At 37.7% G+C, this 21019-nt stretch overlaps 1 protein-coding gene across 1 annotated transcript in view; it reads right to left on the bottom strand.

Moving 5' to 3' along the window:
• LOC126259255 (serine/threonine-protein kinase fused) overlaps positions 1-21019 on the bottom strand; it is a 210937-nt gene that overhangs the window by 155174 nt on the left and 34744 nt on the right. The window contains exon 3 of the mRNA XM_049955891.1: positions 16514-16659. Within this exon, the coding sequence (XP_049811848.1) occupies positions 16514-16659 (146 nt within the window). The remainder of the gene's footprint in view (positions 1-16513; positions 16660-21019) is intronic.

Here is a 21019-nt window from a genome sequence, read left to right on the forward strand (position 1 = left end):
CCCATCAGTCATGGACTTCAAAGTTCAACCGCAAAGGAAGTAATTGCAGGGCATAAGGTCAGGTGAATGTGGGGCCAGTGGAAAAAGAGCGCTGTCATATTGACCGTTGAGACCAGCCCAACAATCATGGATTTCAATGTTCAACTACACTCGTAGAAAAACATGCCAATGGGTAGGGGATCCATCTTGTTGTCAAGTAAAGTTTTCACGTTCCCCTTCTAAATTGGGGAAGAGGAATTCTTGAAATGTATCCAGATAAGCCATACCTTCAGCAGAAAAAAATGAGGTCTGTTAACTTGACATAGGGACACAGCACAGAAATTCTTTGATACTGTAAAAGACTGCGAGGATGTTGTGACACGCTGATACAAACATTATGCTTATTTACCTTCCCACTTAGATGAAAAATTGCCTTATCACGTATCACAGAACACCACATGAGTGAGAGAGTCATCTTCCCACTGCAATGCTTCACTTGCAACATTATAATGTACAGCATAGTCATCTGGCTTTACAGCATGTACCAACCAATAAATACACAATGTGTAAAAAATTTCTTAAAATTTCACACACTGTCGTCTTTGGCAACTGAAGTTCAAGACTTACTTTCTGAACAGATTTCTTAGGATCACAAAGAAAAGATGTTCTGACACAGTCAGCAGCCTCTTCAGACATTTTTGGTTGCCCCATGCTATTCCCCTTACACACACATTTGACTGTTCTGAACTGACTATACCATTGGCAGATGTTATTGCTGCATGGGAGATCACAATTTAACTTTAAACGAAATGGACACTGAACTGAAATTAGAGAGACATGCTTAACAAACAACAGAGCACAAAACACTTTACGCTCAGAGGTCACCACTTTGGTATTTGGCACTGCAAGTGGGAAAACAACAAAACAGTACTTGTGTACATGCTTGTCTAAAACTGTTTGAGTTACTCTTTACTTGTGATGTTCAAAGAACACTCAACAATGCTTACAGTTGTTACTATTAAAATTTGTAGCAGGGACATTCTTTTATGGATATCCTTAATACATTATCTGAGGACTTTGTGCTTCTTCAACTTAGGCCAGCAATGCTAGGAGCTTCTATATTCACATCTGCACACATATGTTTTCTTGCAAAGTTACTGCAGTCACCAACCTATCCTGAAGACATGCATCAGCCCTCAGTATGATCCTTCAAATGCAAATAAAATAACAAATCCAGACAATATTTGTGCTCTCCTCTAACTTGTTTTATGGTTTTCATTTTAGAATATCATTCACCTGCATGAATACGTACGGACATACATCACTCCCCAGGAGTGGTATATAATAGTATACAACCCCCTACTTAGATAAACGATCCTAAGGTAAATATAATTATTTTTCTTAATTCATAAATCACATATCTATAATTTTGGAATCCTTTTATATTAGCAATAAATTCTTTTAATACACCACTCTAATTAGTTAAAGTTAATAAACACTGTCTTGTAAGTACATTAATGTGCTTTTCATTTTACACTTCTGGTTGTTTCATCATGATTATCAACACAACAGTAATCATTGCTCAGTAGTAACGGAAGGAATGTGACTTTACATTTGTGCATAATGTTTTCTTAATATGATAAATATTCAAACCTCAGTGTCCACTACAGTATATTTGTTTCACTGTGTATGTACTTTTCACTTGAAACTGTTTATCATTAATTTATTTGACTCTTAATGGCATCGTGGCAAAACTGTAATAATTTCCTCTCAAGGCATAACTTTCAAAACATGTAGTTTTCATGAGGAAACAATAGATTCTAGCTGCCTTATTCTTCCATGACAGTTTTACAGTTTTGTTTAACAACACTGCAGGTAGAACTAAATTCTGAGTACTTACAAATCGTACACTTCTCTACACGCAGTGGCGGATACAGAAAAACCTCAAGGAGGGGGCACTAAAGATATCTTGAGCTACCTTTACTTTTACCATAATAAAAAATAATCATGTCACATCAAAGTTTAAGAAAGTTTTATTTAAACTGATTATACACATATACAAGACAATTCCATCTTATGACATAAAAAGTTACAATTGTGATTCTCTTCCTTAAATGATGAATTCTATGCACCTATTTTTCCTGGAAAATTGATTAATTACATCGTCAATAGGACAATCAATGTCAGGGTGAGTGTTCAACAGAGCTAAGCCATTAAGTCAATCCCTATGTGCCAGACAGAAACATATAAAATACAATGACGTGGACGCACGTGCTAGATAGGAAAGTACAGCTACTCACAGTTGAGTCAGCCGACTGGCTAGGGCAGCGCGGGTGTGGTGGGGGGAGGAGGGGGGCGGGGGCGGCCTATGTATCCATCACTGTCTGCACATGGTATACTGTTACTCCTTTATCTATTAAACCTCCATTATTTCAGCACACAAACTCAGGCACTCTTGACGTCCTTAATCAAAATGGTTCAAATGGCTCTGAGCACTATGGGACTTAACATCTGAGGTCATCAGTCCCCTAGAACTTAGAACTACTTAAACCTAACTAACTTAAAGACATCACACACATCCATGCCTGAGGCAGGATTCGAACCTGCGACCGTAGCGGTCACGCGGTTCCAAACCATCCTTAATCATTTTCTATTTAATTATATTTCTTATGCTTTAAAACTCAGGCAAGGTTCCTTCTGTACAACATTGGCATAAATCCCTGATGTATCAATAATTAATTCTTACATTAGACATCTCTTTCCTCAGACATATTATATAATATATTTTCTTTAACACAGGCATAGATCCTCCTTCCTTGGTACGACTACTATGTCACATGTATTAGGGCACAACATCCTATTTAAAGTACATATCTCCTCCTGCTATTTTTTTTTTATTTTTAACATTGGTATCTTTTTACTCTTAGTAATTGCCTGTTTTTACCTCATCTCCATCTACCAAGTATACATCTAGAGGATACCAGCCAGCAATCAGGTTGTAACTAATTTACATGGTATTATTTTAGTTAGCACTACATGCCATTAAGTTACTTGTTGAAGAATTATATTAGTCTGCCATACTGTTATTTTTGCATGCATGAAGGCAAATAAATTTTGTTAATTTTAATACTGATGTCAGCATGTCAAAAATTATGATTTCAGTTAAGTAACTTTCCCAGTGTTTCCCTCATCAATATGAGCTGATTATAATATATATATCAGCTCATATTGATGAGAAAAAAGGACGGATATACACTCGCACACACACACATATCCATCCACACATATACAGACACAAATATGTCTGCTTGTGTCTGTATATGTGTGGATGGATATGTGTGGATGGATATGTGTGTGTGTGTGCGAGTGTATATCCGTCCTTTTTTCCCCCTAAGGTAAGTCTTTCCGCTCCCGGGATTGGAATGACTCCTTACCCTCTCCCTTAAAACCCACATCCTTTCGTCTTTCCCTCTCCTTCCCTCTTTTCTGATGAGGCAACAGTTTGTTGCGAAAGCTTGAATTTTGTGTGTATGTTTGTGTGTCTATTGACCTGCCAGCGCTTTCGTTTGGTAAGTCACATCATCTGTGTGTATATATATATAATAGAGGGAAACATTCCACGTAGGAAAAATATATCTAAAAACAAAGATGATGTGACTTACCAAATGAAAGTGCTGGCAGGTCGACAGGCACACAAACAAACACAAACATACACACAAAATTCTAGCTTTCGCAACCAACGGTTGCTTCGTCAGGAAAGAGGGAAGGAGAGGGAAAGATGAAAGGATGTGGGTTTTAAGGGAGAGGGTAAGGAGTCATTCCAATCCCGGGAGCGGAAAGACTTACTTTGGGGGAAAAAAGGACAGGTATACACTCGCACAAACACACATATCCATCCGCACATACACAGACACGAGCAGACATTTGCAAAGGCAAAGAGTTCGGGCAGAGATGTCAGTCAAGGCGGAAGTACAGAGGCAAAGATGTTGAAAGACAGGTGAGGTATGAGCGGCGGCAACTTGAAATTAGCGGAGGTTGAGGCCTGGCGGATAACGAGAGGAGAGGATATACTGAAGGGCAAGTTCCCATCTCCGGAGTTCTGACAGGTTGGTGTTAGTGGGAAGTATCCAGATAACCCGGACGGTGTAACACTGTGCCAAGATGTGCTGGCCGTGCACCAAGGCATGTTTAGCCACAGGGTGATCCTCATTACCAACAAACACTGTCTGCCGTCCACCTAACCTTCGTAACCTGTTAGTTCATCCCTATGAAATCCCCAAACCACTTTCCCTACCCTCTGGCTCCTACCCTTGTAACCGCCCCCGGTGTAAAACCTGTCCTATGCACCCTCCCACCACCACCTACACCAGTCCTGTAACCCGGAAGGTGTTATACCCGTCCTTTTTTCCCCCTAAGGTAAGTCTTTCCGCTCCCGTGATTGGAATGACTCCTTGCCCTCTCCCTTAGAACCCACATCCTTTCGTCTTTCTCTCTCCTTCCCTCTTTCCTGATGAGGCAACAGTTTGTTGCGAAAGCTTGAATTTTGTGTGTATGTTTGTGTGTCTATCGACGTGCCAGCGCTTTCGTTTGGTAAGTCACATCATCTTTGTTTTTAGATATATTTTTCCCACGTGGAAGGATGATGTGACTTACCAAACGAAAGCTCTGGCACGTCGATAGACACACAAACAAACACAAACATACACACAAAATTCTAGCTTTCGCAACCAACGGTTGCCTCGTCAGGAAAGAGGGAAGGAGAGGGAAAGACGAAAGGAGTTGGGTTTTAAGGGAGAGGGTAAGGAGCCATTCCAATCCCAGGAGCGGAAAGACTTACCTTAGGGGGAAAAAAGGGACGGGTATACACTTGCGCGCGCACACACACACACACACACACACACACACACATATCCATCCACACATATACAGCGTCTGTATATATGTGTGTGTGTGTGTGTGTGTGTGTGTGTGTGTGTGTGTGCGCGCGCGCGCGCGCGCGCGAGTGTATACCTGTCCCTTTTTTCCCCTTAAGGTAAGTCTTTCCGCTCCCGTGATTGGAATGACTCCTTACCCTCTCCCTTAAAACCCAAATCCTTTCGTCTTTCCCTCTCTTTCCCTCTTTCCTGACGAGGCAACCGGTGTGGATGGATATGTGTGTGTGTGCGAGTGTATACCCGTCCTTTTTTCCCCCTAAGGTAAGTCTTTCCACTCCCGGGATTGGAATGACTCCTTACCCTCTCCCTTAAAACCCACATCCTTTCGTCTTTCCCTCTCCTTCCCTCTTTCCTGATGAGGCAACAGTTTGTTGCGAAAGCTTGAATTTTGTGTGTATGTTTGTGTTTGTTCGTGTGTCTGTCGACCTGCCAGGACTTTCATTTGGTAAGTCACATCATCTTTGTTTTTAGATATATTTTTCCTACGTGGAATGTTTCCCTCTACTATATATATATATATATACGTGCTCACCCAATCCTCTACATCATTTCAAAAAAATTAAATTTATAGGGCGTTTATGACATTACCTTGTCTTGAGGCCTTTCCTAGTGAATACATCGTCGTTTATTATGTATGAAAATAAGAATGAAAGTTTGTGTTTTGAGTGACTCTTTTCTAATCCATGAAATCCTGTGAGACAAAATCATCGCTGCTGCATTTTACTTTTAAGGAAAGGAACAATACCTCAGTGATGAAAGTAAGATGTTTGAATTACTGAGTCAGGTGGTAGCAGCAGAAGTGCTTATAAAAGAAACAGTTCCTAAAATGTCACTGCAGCTTTTGGAATTAGTTTTAAATTGTCCACAAAAATCATGCATAGATAATTTCACCTGTAGTTGTGCGCTAAATTTTTCTCCAAAACAGATTGTTCACAGATGACACCTGCTGAAAAAGGTGTATCAACAGATGACTCAATGTTTTGCTGAATCTTTTGTTCCATTAAATCACTAACATGTTCCTCCAATGTTGTAAAACTGGAGCCTAAGATTGCAGGTCAATTCTAGTGTCTGATTTCACCAGTCATTTTAGACCAATGAAGTAATGTGTGATGTTATTTTTTTTGTGCCGCAGACTGTAGTTGTGAACGTTACATGTTTTCTCTGAAGTTCTTTGTTGGCATGTATATTAAAAATCAGACATATATTGTTTTGTTTTTGTTTTGTAATTTGTTTTCAGTATCTTTTGTTGATGAAAGTATTTGTGATTTATAACATTCTGATTTCTTACACAACTGCTTTTCATTACAGATGAGTTAGTTGTGTTTACAGTGAAAATGTTCCTTGAAAGAATGATTGTCAGTAAATCTACTGTAAGATTTTTACAGCCATTGGAAGTTATTGCAGAATTTTGCAAGTACAGTGTTTGTGGTAATTATATGGTGTTGACAAAAACTTCCAATGAATTCATGTGGAGGTGCAGGAAAAATAATATATGGAGGTCTATATCCAGAAGGACCTAGCTTGAAAGATCGAGGCTGAATTTAGAGGTAATAGTCATGTTAGCTTACTATTTTTACTATAAATATTCTTCTCAATGAGTCATGTATGAAACAGGGGTTGTGTGTGGCACTGTAGTTGACTGGTTTTCTTCTGTAGAGAAGTCTGTGGGGAATTTATAAAGTACAGGGGATTACAGGGGAAGGGGGGGGGGGAGGGGGGCACCATGGGTTACAGTTGTAGATGAGTCACAATATTGGAAAGAGAAAGTATGAAAGGGGGCATGAAGCTGTTGGGCTTTGGGTTTTTGGAGTAGTAATAGCTGAAGGGGATAGTGCTGATGTTGCATTTAGGGTCATTCTAAATTGTATGAAAGAAGTGGCAACATCTTTAATTCAAGAATATGTGGAAGAAGGTTCAAAGCAATGTCAGACGAGTTTGCTTCCTGCAAGGGGTCAGGTGACAGGGTTTGTCATTTGGTTGTAAATCACAGTATTGAGTTTAAAGGATGTTTACAAATATTATTGAGGGGTTTTTGGGGGCTGTAAAATCTATTGTCAGGCAGGGAAAGAGAAGGATTTCAGTGTTGCAAGGCCATTTGGATGGATTTTGTTGGAGGAAGAGTATTCCTCAAGGTTATTGTGTATTTCTAGCATTTATGAAAATAGTCATCAATATGTACAAACCTCATTTTGTTAATTAGGTGTGAGTGGGTTTCATATTTTTTCCTGTTGTTTTTTTTTTTTTTTTTCACTGGCTATGCATTTGGTACCTTTTTGGTTTGTCTGGGGGACGTTTTCCTGTTGTTTTAATATTTTTTGGGCACAATAACGGGGCAAGGGGTTGGTTGTTGTGTCTTGTGTGGGTTTATGTGATTGACTTAATCATATATTTGTCTTTTTTATTTTAAAAGTCTGCATCTGGTTGGGGGCAGCTGGTGGGGAAGAATTGATTTGGGTGATGCCTCTTTTGTACCTGTCAGTTAGTGTTTATTATTAACTTTTTGATTAGTTGATCTAGTTTTTGCATATTTTGTTATAGTTTGACCTCCTAATATTAATACTTCTTGTTATGTCATCATTTTGTTGTTCTTATCAGCCTCGATCTTTCACTCCTTTGGAAGTTCATAAGTTTCTTTGTAAGTAGCCAATTTCATGTTTTCCATTTTGATATTTTTGCTATACTTCTGTCAATTTTACTTTCATTCTTGAGGTAGAAATTCTATTGTTTGTCATTTTCCAGTTATTTTGCTGGTGTGAGTTACGTGTAGTATAGTTATCAGTTCCAAGGTTCTCTTGTTCTTGCATTTCATTTTTTGAGTGTGCAGCAATGTTTTTAAAGATTTTTATTTTTGGAAATGTTTTCTTTATTACTTTGGACAATAATGTTCTTACAAAAGGATCAGTAAATTTCTCCTATACAGGAGAATTCTTTTGTCGATTCCAAGGTATGCAAGTCCTGCATTTTTACAATGTGTGTTCCCAGTGGTTTCTTTCAGTATTTCCATTGCTTCTTTCCTATCTGTACTCTGAGACAAACAAACCTATTATTTACTGCAGTAGTACAGGAAGTAACAGCAAAATAGAAATCCTACAACATAATACTGCACATAATTACTGCAAAGACATTGAAAATAATGATTTGTGGAATCATTAACTACAATTGATCTATATTAATACATTATTTACAATGGAAAGCATGGAACTAACAACCGGAATATAGGTATACAGCTCAATTGTAGTTACCAATCCAAACAGTGCATGGTTCATTAACCACATCGTTTTTCCATATATAGGTCAGTTCTAATTACCAATTCCCATCATTTTATGGATGAATAGTTGGAATTGGTAACAAGAACTGACCTCCCACATAGGCCAATTCTAGTCATTGATTCCAACCACTGACCACCCACATAAGTCAGTTCTAGTTACCGATTAGACAGTTCATGAATTAGATCATATTTTCACGACGTGTGTTAAATATAATTCCATTTCTGCACTCATAATTGCTCTCTGAACTTTTACGAAAAAGTTAGTAATAATGGGATCAGTGACTAGAACTGACCACCTATGTAGGTCAATTCTAGTTACCGATTCCAACTATTTGATGGACTGTTTACTGGATTGGTTTTTTCAGCAGGTGCGTCAAATGTAATAATATTATTCCCTTGTAATTGCTCTCTGAACTACTGTGAAACAGCTACAAACACTGGAATTGGTAACTAAAACTGATCCCCTATACACGTCAATTCTAGTCTCCGATTACGGCTATTCGATGGTTCACTAATTAGATCATTTTTCCAGGACTTGTGTTAAATATAATACCATTTCTGCACTCATAACTGTTCTCTGAACTTCTGTGAAAAATTTAGAAATACTGAAATCGGCAACTAGAATTGACCTCATATACATGTCAGTTCCAGTTATCAGTACCAATATTTGCTGTGTTTTATGGATTTTCCTTACTTGTGTACTGGCTTTTTTAATTTTTTTTTTTTTTTTTTTTTTTTTTTTTTTTTTTTAGGTTGTTGGTTTCTCCATATTTCATGTTAGTAATTCGTATTTGATATCATTTACTTTATTATTCTGTTGTAATTTAGTTTCTCCCTGCGCAAAACCCCAATTTTCCTGTGCTTATTCTATTTTAATGAATAATTAATATTAATATTAATGGATTTTATAATACTACGATTTCAACATGCGCTACACTGTGATGCAGTTTAATGGTTTTCTGCACCCCTGTACTTGCATAAATTGTGATAATAATTCTAATCAGACGTAATTTTTCCCATTGCTCTTATTTATTTTCATTATTTTCAACACGTTTAAATGAAATTCATGCATAAATAATAATCAATTTCAATGTGAGTGTAATTTTATCACACACTACATTCGTTTGTTTATGAGTGTGATCCGTTCCCTTTCATAGATTGTTTCTATGCAGCATTTTTGCTTTCGGTATGACATCATTGATCAAAGCCAATGAATGGAATCAGACACTAGAATTTATCCAAGACTGCAGCTTCACCTGAATCTGTACACTGTTCTGAAATATTAAGTCTGATGCTAGTGTCTAAAGTTTGTTTCAGATCTGTATTTATTTATCAGACTGACCATTTACCTTGTTCCTCACTAAATCTAACTGTTCAGTTACACCAAAATGTAATTCTCTTTAAAATTTAATATTGTTGATTCCAATTCTAGTAAATTTCTGTCTCTATATTTTCCGGATGTCATTTAGTAATGTGTTCATCTTACATACTGGAAAGTCTATCTTAGCATTAATCGTATCTACAAATAAATAATTTGACATTTTGTTCATTTGTTAACTGTCCTACCACAGTGTATGTTTCAGCAATAATATGCTCAAATTTAACAGTTCAAATATTTAAATTAATGTTAGTTTGGTCTACTGACTGTTCCACCAGCACTTTTAAACTGACATTTAATTATCCCCTTTTCGCATCAAGGTTAGTATTTAACTGGTTTATCTCAAAAATAGTGTATAATACTTCTTTCATTTCTTTAGGTACTACAGGAATACAACCAAAATAATATTAATCACAGCAATAATAACAATACTTGAACAATGCTTCCCCAATTCACAACACTTACTAACAATTTCTGTACCACTGCAACTTGATGTCATGAAGTTGTAGAACAACTGCCACTTGTACTGATAGACGCTGCAGAGTTGTCACTGTCTGTAAAAGCTACTGTCTGCCAGTCTTCCAATTCTCTGTCTTAATCTTCTTTGTTGAACAAAATGCCATCAACTTTAACTGTATTTCAACATTTTATATTTCCTCTTAACGTCTGATTTTTAGTGAGTGTATTGATACATGCATTCTTCTTGTCCATTATCTATTTATCTTGTTGCCAAGGGCAGCACCATATCAAAATAATTTATTGTTCTCAAATAATTTTATTTAATAATCATTCTTACTACTGTTTGAGTTTCCTCCAGCAATAATGGCATTTGTGTCCTGCACTAGGGAGCCAAAAATGTGTTTGTTTTTGTTGGATCTCATTCAATTAATGAAGATTTCATAGTGTTTCTTAATTACCTTTTAGTCACTTGACCATGGCCTAGTATGCAGCTATGATGGACTTCATCTCCTTCTAGTGTAATTATCACTGTAAAGCAACTGTAATACTGCCACTCTGACTTCTCTTGAATACTTTACCAATGGTTTCTGTACATATAGTCCATACTGTCCATCAATACACACAACATAAAGTTACAAAAATTCTGTCAAATCGTAATGTCCAACAAGGAACTTCCTCATAGAAGACGATCCAAATATCAAAACATGTTTCATTTTTCTGAATAAATATTAAAGCTATTGCCAAAAATATATATATTCTCTTAGGACTTTGACATTCTCCAATGTAGACCAATGATGCTACAAGCTTTTATTTTCACAGCCATGCAGGTACTTCCTCTTGCAAAGTTCTGTAATCATCATTCCACTTCAAAGACATATATCGTCCCTTGGATTGGTTCTCCTTGTGCAAATAAAGTAACAAATCTGCACAATATTTGTGCTCTGCTCTATGATAACTTGTTTTATGATTTTTCATTCACGAGTATCATTCATTGATAGAATACACAGGGATATACATCACTCCTCTGGAGTGGTATGTAATTCCACACTAGCAAATTTATGCACAGAAAAAGTCTTCAGGTGCTCAACCATAGAAATAGCAATGCATAATACACAATTGTTAATGTATGCTGATCACCCTGCAGTATGGTAGTCCAATATACCTTCTAAGAAAATTAAATAGTATGACAAGTAAGGGGAACAGCTGGAAGCATAAACAAAAATGTATTGTGTGTTTTCATTTTAATATTAATTAACTAGCAGGATTCAAAGTGAAAGATGAACTTCATTTTCTACTGATTTCATACAATTTACATAATACAACCAATGCCTAGACAAACTGCTCACAGCACGTGCTCTGCCATGGCTGATTTCACCAACTGCCCCAAACTGCAATGCCACTTATGTTCAGTAAGCCTGGTATTTATCAACTGCCCAGTCATTCCTACACAGACTTTTCCACATGCACATGATATGTGATATACTCCTGACATTGCATTGTTTGAAACTGACCACATAGTAAAATTTGCTGGTACAGAATTTCTTGCTGTAGAGATGAGCTATCACACCTGCTTGTTGAGAGAACCTACAGAAATACACAAATACAACAACAGCTTCAAAAAGAAACAAGAAAGCCTTAAGGTGGATGCCTATGCGGCAGCGAATGCCCATTGTAGGTAGCAAGGGGAGAAGTGCACCAGTAATGGCCACAGAAAAGCCCTTGGACAGAGGTGCCTCAGATACATATAATCTGTGGCAACAAGCTCAACTCCAGTCCACTAACAGTAACGGAAGGTGAAGCTTTGACAATACCAGCCACTCGTTGGGAAAACATCAGAAAAATCATCAAACAAATGTTGGCCACAGAACTCGAGACAGAAGCCAACAGGTAATTTGTCAACAAGGCCAACTAAGGCCTTAACAATGTTGTGCCTATGTAGGGTTACAATAAACAGTGCTAATGCTCTAGATTGCATTAAAACAAATGTACAGGAAGACTGCTACACAGTAACAGAAAATTAAAACCATGTTTGATCACAAAGAACAAATAATTTTCAGAAAACAAAACCTAAGGCCACAGAAAAATGCTTTTTAAGTTACAACAACAGTATAATAATAAATATGCTAAACTATAACCAAGTTAATGAAAGTTTGATAGTAATCACCACTGGGAATGGCAGAGTAAACAACTTTAGATTGGTGAATATATTAATGGGCATTGACAATTAAAAATAAATGAATCAGATATGAGATAAAACAAAACAAATGGTGTACAGAAGCGATCATAGCATCTGTTCAAATGCTTCAAGTTACGCACAGTCAATAAACATACAAAAAAATTGGTTAAGTTTCAAATGAAATGGTGAATACAGTACACTCTAGAGATTGTAATAAAATTTGCAAACAAACTGACTGTTGAAAAGGCCACTGCCAAATCAGAAAACAATGTTACAGATCATACATCTAGAAATATGAGAGGTAAAGCATTAAAAACACTCCAAGGAAATAATGTGGTTTACTTCTGTACAAAATAAATTGATACTTGTTAGCAAATGCATTTAATGGCTATTTCGTAAATACCTAGGTATTAAAATTATGAACAACTTAAACTGGACGGAACACATAGAAAATGTTGTGGGGAAGGCTAACCAAAGACTGTGTTTTATTTGCAGGACACTTAGAAAATGTAACAGACCTACTAAGGAGACTGCCTACACTAAGGTCGTCCATCCTCTTTTAGAATACTGCTGCACGGTGTGGTATCCTTACCAGATAGGACTGACGGAGTACATCGAAAAAGTTCAAAGAAAGACAGCACGTTTTGTTGTATCGAGAAATATGGGAGAGAGTGTCACAGAAATGATACACAATTTGGACTGGACATCATTAAAAGAAAGGCGTTTTTTCGTTGTGACGAAATATCCTCATGAAATTCCAATCACCAACTTCCTCCTCCGAATGCGAAAATATTTTGTTGACACCGAACAACATAGGGAGGAACAATCACCCCACTAAAATAAAGGAAATCAGAGCTCATATGGAGAGATATAGGTGTTCATTCTTTCCGCACGCTATACAAGATTGGAATAATAGAGAATTGTGAAGGTGGTTCGATGAACCCTCTGCCAGGCACTTAAATGTGATTTGCAGAGTATCCATGCAGATGTAGATGTAGAATGTTTCTAAAAATCTCAGCTCTCACAACAAATCCCATACATGGTTTAACAGATGAGATGCCTTCTAAATAATTCCATTCCTCTTTTACTAAGTAATGAGGAAGCAGCAACGTGTATGTATTTCTAATAACAATCAAACTATCATCTGCCTATAATGATAAACTACTGGCCAACATTACTGATAAAACCATGATAAAAGAACTGTTTTTAAGGAGATGGAAAATGCCAAAATGCTGATCTCATGAAACCGGAAAACTACAGACCAGTGGCTATTTTACCAGAGGCTTTGAACACGTACTGTACAAAATATTAATGCAGTTTGTAAAGCTCACAAAATACTTTCCAAATTTCAACATTAATTTCAAAATAAATGAATAAATTCATCATCTCAGCAGCACATCAACTTGCTGACTATGTACTATGAGGGTAATCCCAAAAGTAAGGTCTCCTATTTTTTTATAAGTACAGAACTCTGTGTAGCAGTTGGTCACACTGTTATGAAGAGTGCTTCACGCCGTGTGTGTAAACATGCACACGTCGCACTGAGGCGCACAATCTTGGCTTGGCAGCCATTGAGAATGGAGCTACTGTTGAATGTCACTGCTAAGTGTGAATTGCGTGCAGTTACTAGGTTTTTGAATGCAAAGGGCACTGCACCGATTGAAATCCATTGCCAACTGACAGAAGTGTATGGTGAGTCATGCATGGATGTCAAAAATTTTCATAAGTGGTGTAGAGAGTTTGCAGCTGGTAGGACTGAAATTCACGACAAACAAAGAAGCTGGAGGCCATCAATTCCTGAGGAGACAGTGTTAAAGGTTGAGCAAAGCATGCATGAAGATCGGCAGATCACTCTGGATGATCTCTGCACATTGGTTCCCGAGGTTTCCCGAAGCACCACTCACAGAATTTTAACGGAAACATTGAACTACCGGAAGGTGTGCGCAAGATGGGTGCCACGCATGCTGGCTGAGGACCACATGCGGCAACGAGTTGATGGTTCCAGCGCATTTCTTCACCACCTTGCAGCCGAACAGGATAACTTTCTGGACTCATTTGTCACGGGTGGCGAAACATTTGGCCGGAAAGCGATTCAGCTCCAACAACGAGGTGAAAGAAGAGGTTCATAACTTTCTGAACAGCACAGTGGAAAGCTGGTATGACATGGGCATACAAAAACTGCCACAGCGTCTACAAAAATGCATAAACAGAAATGGTGATTATGTCAAAAAATAGCTAAATGTTCAAGCTGTAAACTGATGTAAACCATTGTAGAAATAAGCAGGTCTATGTACTAATAAAAAAATAGACCTTACTTTTGGGATTACCCTCGTAAAAGCACTAAACAAGGAATATCGAAAGTTAGGATAGTCTTTCACCTATCAAAGGCAACTGCAGGTAATGGACAGTTGGAGTCAGGTACCTCGTGAATGGCCATTGCTCATAGCAGCACATAAAGCTGCAATCTTCAATGGATCAAATTACACAGAAACTGGACAGGAGCATACTGGGGCCATACAGTGCACCCCAATGAGTTCTGATTTTGTTCAAATGTGTGTGAAATCTTACGGGACTTAACTGCTAAGGTCAGCAGTCCCTAAGCTTACACACTACTTAACCTAAATTATCCTAAGGACAAACACACACACTCATGCCCGAGGGAGGACTAGAAACTCCACCGGGACCAACCGCACAGTCCATGACTGAAGAGCCTTAGACTGCTCAGCTAATCCCATGCGGCTTCTGATTTTGTCTCTTCATGAATGTTGCAGGACATCAAGTGCATGGACAGCCAAATGAGGTGTTAAACCTACAATGTGAGAAATGTGTAATTCAAACCTGACATGTTTCTGTGGTATTTTGGATGTATTTTTCCTACCAAAACTTGGGGCACTCATTCAGTTTACCATGAACATGAGACAGAATATTTATTTCAATATTTCTGGTCACCAGTTTTTGCCCTTTCTTCTACATCTATATGATGTGTATGCTGTGCGCACTCCCATTCGTGTTCATCATCATCATCATCATCATCAACATCATCTGTTCATCAATCCAGAAATGAATACATGCAAAATTGATGAACACTCGAGTGTCCCAATGCACCTTGATTGGCCCACTAACTTAGCCTACCTTAATCCTACAACAAAGGTCTGGGACTATTTGGAACAATGATTGAAATGTAACAATCAACATCCCCTCAGTTTTGTTTCGATATAGGATCTAATCATCAACAAGTGTCCTTACTAGATACAGCATTCCTGAAGAAATCTGCACTCTTTTCTGCACCAAATTGTTGTTTGTTTTAAAATAAATAGCCATTATTTGTAAAATAAAAAAAAGTATATGCCGATGTACCACCCTTTTATACCATGTTTACACGATACTACTGCCATCTGTATATGGGATAATCACTATCTTGTGACTTTTTCACCTCAGTCTATATGGCAAGTGTAGAACTGGAAATTTAGGAAAAATGTAGATAGTTGCATTCTGAAACACCTTTGAACATTTGTAAAGGCTTTAAAATGGTCTACTGAAAAATCAAGAAGTTGTATATCCCTTTTTACTATAAATACAGCGGTATGTTTGACTTGAATCATTATATCCAGTGAGTGTCAGATCTCATTACAGAGTTAGAATGATCAGCAATTGTGAAGAGCAATATTTTCCACCTGTAAAGCAATCAACTGATGAACTTGCAAAAGTATTGTATCATAGAGAATCACATGACCTGAATAACCCACTGTGCATTATAAAACATGAGAAAACCAAGGGTAGTCAGGATCTCATCTGCTTGGCACTGGTGATCTCTGCAGCTTTTTCTGCATCGACATATGTGTTTGGAAAGCCACTATTCAGTACATATGACATAGTACTTTATACCAGTATCACCAACTGTCTGTGCTATTCCATTTGCAAATGAGATGAAGAAAAAGTGTGTGTGTGTGTGTGTGTGTGTGTGTGTGTGTGTGTGTGTGTGTGTGTTGTGTGTGCACGTGCGTGCGCACGCTTGTGTGTGTTTTACAATAAATAACCATTATTTGCAAAAGAAAAAAAAGCATATTGCAGATGTGATGTGTTTATTATTTTACAGTGATTTATTTATATATTTTGATTAGTTATAGAGTACCATAAATTGTATAATCACCTTGTCCAATGATGCATCATGTATTGATTGTAATACATGTAATGGTTGGTAAATAAATTAAAAAAAAAAAAAGTTTCCGTCACTAATTATTTCGTTCTGCAGACAAAACAACAGAGTTATATCTTGTGTAAAAAGATTATCAATAAACATTAAATGAAATTAATGTTACCTGTGTAGCACCCTATGAGAATGAAGATAGTAAAGGGCTGAGACTAAATCACAGGCAATATTTCTTGCTCGATCCTCAGGCAAGTATCCTTCTTTACTCAGGATTTCAGATAACTCCTTGTCCGCATATTCTGTTACTACAACAATCTGGAGCATAATGGAATTGTAAATTAGATAGTATCTCAAACTATCATCAACAAGGAACATGTAATGTCTTTCAAAATTCACTTTAAATACATCTAGTATGTGTAGAGGACACTAGGTAATTTGCATAGCAGCCAACTTATTTCAGGAATGGAAAATGAGAACAAGTTGTAACAGAGATGATAAGTCACTGACTCTGATTTGAAGTTAACTCTTAGAGAGCTGAATTTTTTCTGGAGGAAAGAAAATATTTCTTTACGTAGTGTTACTCTTATGTGAGTTTTCAAACTGATTTTAGATGCAAAATTTATAGAAAAATACGTACTCATTTTCAAACCATACTTTGTATACTTGGCATCATTTTATAGACTAAAATAACTAATTACGAAATATTATCTATTCCAATAAATAGTAAAATGATCACTGAATAACTACCCTGCAAAATAACAATAATAACATTCAATTATACAGTGGAACATAGTAAAACAAGCACATCTGTGTATTCTGGCGGCCATGAGTTGCTGCACACTGCTAGGTTGACTTGCTAATATTTTCACAGTGATGTACAACAGCTGGCAGTACTTATACATGGTGAAAAGGTAAACATTCACAAATGTGTACCTCAGGTTTACATTGGAAAAAGATACTTCTGTTGCAGCTAAGACACTGCAAAAGTTAATGTATACAATTGTAGCCAGAAGGTCTGAAAAGGTTAAGTGATTTAAGGGACCAGTCTAAAGATCATCCATTAAATTTTTAGTAAACTATAAACTTACTAGTAGACAGGGCACTTGGCTAGGACTTATCTTCAGAAGGTGAAATTCCAATAATGTCACTAGATGCATATAAAAATACAAAAAAGTATGCTATCTTGCAGGGAGAAAAAGGTGTAGGTTGTGGATGGTTAGAAAGAAGAGGTAGCTCAATCAGATTCCAGAAAGAGAATTGTGTAGATAACTAGATGCACTGACATTTGGTCTGAAGATGATATGTAACTAAAACTGGTCACCAAGTATAAATACAAAGTGACTTGGACTGTTTCAAGATCAGTCTTTGGCAGACAGTCAGTGTAGCTTTCTAAATAATAGGTCTAAAATAATTAACAAAAAGTTGATCACAAATTTAAGTTCTATTTTTTTAAATTAAGTAACAATTACGGAATGTGGATGCATATTTGAATCTGATGTAGTTCATGTATAAAATTTAGTTTCTTTGGTTTAATTTAAATATATAATCAATTTGTCAGTGCTGCATAGCATACATAAAAACTTCTGTATGACCATATTATACAGTATAAATACAATAACATATTTTTTTTATTTCTTAATGTCCACCTAGACTATTATAATGACATTTGTATGGAAAAACAACAGAAGTTAAAGTGTCATCATCTTATCCCTCTCCATCTCCTCCGCCACCTGAATTATTTCTCCAATACAACATAGATGTCATAGACAGGTGACATCAAAGATGCCAATGGCAGACATGAAATGACCATTTTCATATGGACTGATTTCATCAGGGATTTGAGATTGTTGATTCACATGAATTTCATTCTTGTAGCTACCACTTTTAAGCTGACAACATCTGTCTGTATCTAATCACCAGCCTTAAGAACATTGCTACTACCATATCAGGTAAGAAAAATGACCTTTGCTGAGTATCATGACTGGTACAAACCTGGGCCTTAAACTAAACCCAACGGAGTCAGCTAATACTCAAAATACACTGAAAGCTGATCAGTGAATATGTTCATGAAACAGTTTCTATAATACTCCTTGACTGCATGCAACATTTCTACTACAGAAAGCGAAAGACCTCAGCATAATTATTAGTATATGGAGTTGGAAGTACAAACTATAAGAAACATGTAGGAAATATTGGTCTTACATAAATGCAGATAAAAAAAAAATCTTATGCACGTAACCAGGTCTTACAAAACTTTAGTACATGTTGTAGCTCAACATGACTCTAATTATGAAAACTCTGCGTGAATCAAGCAACTCACAAATGCATTATAAGGGGTGTGCGTGCGTGCGTGCGTGCGTGCGTAGGACAGGGCTGTTTGATCACGTCAGTCTTCCCTATGTTCAGATAACAAACATGGTTGTGACTGGATTTGAAGTGTGATTTTTGCACACAATTATCTACATGGGTTTTTCATTCACTCTGCAGCTCTCTTCAGTTATCAAATTCTTATCATCATTCCATAACTGCAATCAAAATCATGCTGCATTCAAGAGGACATAACAACTTAATGTATTTATTATTAGCATAGTTTCCCTCTCAGCACACTCCAGTTGTCTGTCTTCTGTCCAACAGGTAACAAGTATTTCTGTCTCAACATCTTTCCTAGTTTCCACACCCATAACTATTTTAGTCCTCCCCTCCCCCTTCTCATCTGCTGACCCTATTATTCCTCGCTCTTTCCTGGAAAAGTCAACTTCTCCAGACTTTATTCCTTCTTACTGCTGACATGCATTTCTGTTAGCATATTATTACACACATTCCATTCTTTCATCATTCCTGGTACTGATACTCGATATGTCAGGATAAGAACAGGCTTGTTACTAGATAAAAAAAAAAGATACACATGATTTTCCGTGCATTTGTAAAAGGGATTACGAGTTTACACCATATAAACAAGATTACATACATACCTACTCAAAGTGTTATTGGAGGGAGTTAAGAAAATACGAGGGCAGTTCAATAAATAATGCAACACATTTTTTTTCTCGGCCAATTTTGGTTGAAAAAACCGGAAATTTCTTGTGGAATATTTTCAAACATTCCCGCTTCGTCTCGTATAGTTTCATTGACTTCCGACAGGTGGCAGCGCTGTACGGAGCTGTTAAAATGGCGTCTGTAACGGATGTGCGTTGCAAACAACGGGCAGTGATCGAGTTTCTTTTGGCGGAAAACCAGGGCATCTCAGATATTCATAGGCACTTGCAGAATGTCTACGGTGATCTGGCAGTGGACAAAAGCACGGTGAGTCATTGGGCAAAGCGTGTGTCATCATCGCCGCAAGGTCAAGCAAGACTGTCTGATCTCCCGCGTGCGGGCCGGCCATGCACAGCTGTGACTCCTGCAATGGCGGAGCGTGCGAACACACTCGTTCGAGATGATCGACGGATCACCATCAAACAACTCAGTGCTCAACTTGACATCTCTGTTGGTAGTGTTGTCACAATTGTTCACCAGTTGGGATATTCAAAGGTTTGTTCCCGCTGGGTCCCTCGTCTAACCGAACACCATAAAGAGCAAAGGAGAACCATCTGTGCGGAATTGCTTGCTCGTCATGTGGCTGAGGGTGACAATTTCTTGTCAAAGATTGTTACAGGCGATGAAACATGGGTTCATCACTTCGAACCTGAAACAAAACGGCAATCAATGGAGTGGCGCCACACCCCCTCCCCTACCAAGAAAAAGTTTAAAGCCATACCCTCAGCCGGTAAAGTCATGGTTACAGTCTTCTGGGGCGCTGAAGGGGTTATTCTGTTCGATGTCCTTCCCCATGGTCAAACGATCAACTCTGAAGTGTATTGTGCTACTCTTCAGAAATTGAAGAAACGACTTCAGCGTGTTCGTAGGCACAAAAATCAGAACGAACTTCTCCTTCTTCATGACAACGCAAGACCTCACACAAGTCTTCGCACCCGAGAGGAGCTCACAAAACTTCAGTGGACTGTTCTTCCTCATGCACCCTACAGCCCCGATCTCGCACCGTCGGATTTCCATATGTTTGGCCCAATGAAGGACGCAATCCGTGGGACGCACTACGCGGATGATGAAGAAGTTATTGATGCAGTACGACGTTGGCTCCGACATCGACCAGTGGAATGGTACCGTGCAGGCATACAGGCCCTCATTTCAAGGTGGCGTAAGGCCGTAGCATTGAATGGAGATTACGTTGAAAAATAGTGTTGTGTAGCTAAAAGATTGGGGAATAACCTGGTGTATTTCAATGCTGAATAAAACAACCCCTGTTTCAGAAAAAAAAATGTGTTGCATTACTTATTGAACTGCCCTCGTATATAGCATTTTGCATACATATGCTGGACACCACAATTTCTTTACTTTTGTTACATGGAGTTTGTAGAAGAATCTCTTATTTGTGAGTTTACACTGTTTTACTTGTGTCTAAGAACTCCTTTACATGGTAGCAACAGGCTGAGAGCAGACGACATCTCTGGTTTTGTTTGAAACTGGGGAGTTTCTTATTGCAGTAATGTGTGCACACTTGAAAACCACATGCGTCAGCAGTGTGTTGTCATCCTCGAGAGTGCAACGCGAAAGAGCAATACTGCCTGCTGCGCTGTGCTCACTCTCAGTTATGTTATTACTGCTTGGATACATTTGC

This window comes from Schistocerca nitens, chromosome 1 (assembly GCF_023898315.1).
Source record: "Schistocerca nitens isolate TAMUIC-IGC-003100 chromosome 1, iqSchNite1.1, whole genome shotgun sequence".
Lineage (NCBI taxonomy): Eukaryota > Metazoa > Arthropoda > Insecta > Orthoptera > Acrididae > Schistocerca > Schistocerca nitens.